This window comes from Phragmites australis, chromosome 23, assembly GCF_958298935.1.
Source record: "Phragmites australis chromosome 23, lpPhrAust1.1, whole genome shotgun sequence".
Lineage (NCBI taxonomy): Eukaryota > Viridiplantae > Streptophyta > Magnoliopsida > Poales > Poaceae > Phragmites > Phragmites australis.
Window position 1 is genome coordinate 5,703,725 of NC_084943.1, and position 1,623 is coordinate 5,705,347.

Sequence of the window (1,623 nt, forward strand, 5' to 3'; positions counted from 1 at the left end):
CACAACTACAAGACCTGACAGGGTCCAAAACGGGGATGCAACACCTTATTTCTTTAACTCTGACTACACTATAAGGAATATTTGGTCGACCATAGATCCATCGAAAAGGGTTCGTCATAAGCTTTCCAGGAAGTCCAATAACACCTCAATTGGACTCTGTATGCGAGAGTTATGCCCGTTTTATTGATGTGATATCCTGGGACTCGACCACGACCACGACCACGACTTCGATCACGACTAGGACTAGAGTTCAGTGTCGAGTCCGAGTAGACTTGACCTTCAAGGGGTGACTCCGGGTAAGGTTGTGGTATTTCTCCCACATTTCTAAGCAATAAAACATCATAAGAATTTAGTAGTAATCCATCCAAGGAAGCAGGAACAGTGAGAAATGAGTCCACCTGGTGGCTAATTGTCATGCTATGCTCTTGTAATTGGACCTTTTATGATTTGAGGAATATTAATAGTATTGATCATATCTGAAGGAGCCATGTGCTCATCAAAAATAAGACTCAAGTCCCCATTATCATATTTTACCTCCATGGACTGATTGCACCCCCCCCCCCCGATACCTCAAGTGGTCAGAATTCCCGATCACCTTCGATCAAGCTGACCATCCAATCGTGGTTCCACACATGAGTTGGTATCTAGTTGTGGTCTATCCTACAATCCTTAAGGTCAAAGTCTATAGGACCTTGGTCGATAGGGGTAGCTCGCTCAACCTCATTTTCACCAAGACATTAGACAAGATGGGAATCCAAAGGTTAGAGCCCAAGATAGGAGCTAAGCCATTCCATAGTATAACTCCAAACTCATTGACCATGCCCCTTGGTCAAATCGAGTTGCCGGTCACATTTGGTGAGCCTGACAATTTCTGTATAGAGAAGCTGACCTTTGATGTTGTGAATTTTGAGACGGCCTACAACGTGATCCTAGGTCACCCAATGTTAGGTAGTTTCATAACCGTAGTTCACTACGTGTACCAGGTGCTCAAGATCCCAGGCCAAAAGCACCAATCTGTCACCAAGATCAAGGACTCCAAGCTCGTGAGCCTCACTAATGCTTCTAGATCCGCCGTCACCACCGAAGGTGAGAACAATGATGGTGCTAAGGATAGGAAGGCAGGTGGTGGAATCAAGGCATTGACCCTCGACCCATCTGAACCAGCCAAGACGGTCAAGATAGAGGTCGACCTTGATCCCAAATAGGAACTTGAGCTTGTCTCTTCCTCTAGGCAAACCAGGATATGTTTGAGTGGCAACTGTCTGACATGCCCGGGGTTCTTAAGGAGGTGATTGAGCATCGACTAGCTGTGAAACCCAGCGTCAAACCTGTGGTGCAGAAGCAGCGAAGATTTATGGAGAACAGAAAACAAAACATTCAGGAGGAGGTTGGCAAACTCCTAGACGTAGGCCTCATCTGAGAGGTTTATCATCCTACATGGCTTGCTAATCCCGTCCTTGTGAAGAAAGTCAATGGCAAATAGAGAATGTGTGTTGTTTTCATCGACCTAAACAAAGTTTATCCCAAAGATCCTTTTTCTCTCCCTCGTATCGATCAAATTGTTGACTCTACTGCGGGTTGCGCAGTGCAATGTTTTCTAGATGCCTACTTGGGGTATCACAA

General features: G+C 45.5%; 1 protein-coding gene across 1 annotated transcript; it reads left to right on the forward strand.

The window, feature by feature from the left end:
- The first annotated feature begins 818 nt into the window (after nucleotides 1–818).
- Nucleotides 819–1,205, forward strand: LOC133905949 (uncharacterized). The gene has a single exon (XM_062347769.1). It carries the CDS (start codon nucleotides 819–821, stop codon nucleotides 1,203–1,205), a length of 387 nt encoding a protein of 128 aa, XP_062203753.1.
- The last annotated feature ends 418 nt before the right edge of the window (nucleotides 1,206–1,623 follow it).

Bases quoted from the DNA above. Each gene is read 5' to 3' on its own strand.
- LOC133905949 (XM_062347769.1), top strand. From the start codon at position 819: ATGCCCCTTGGTCAAATCGAGTTGCCGGTCACATTTGGTGAGCCTGAC.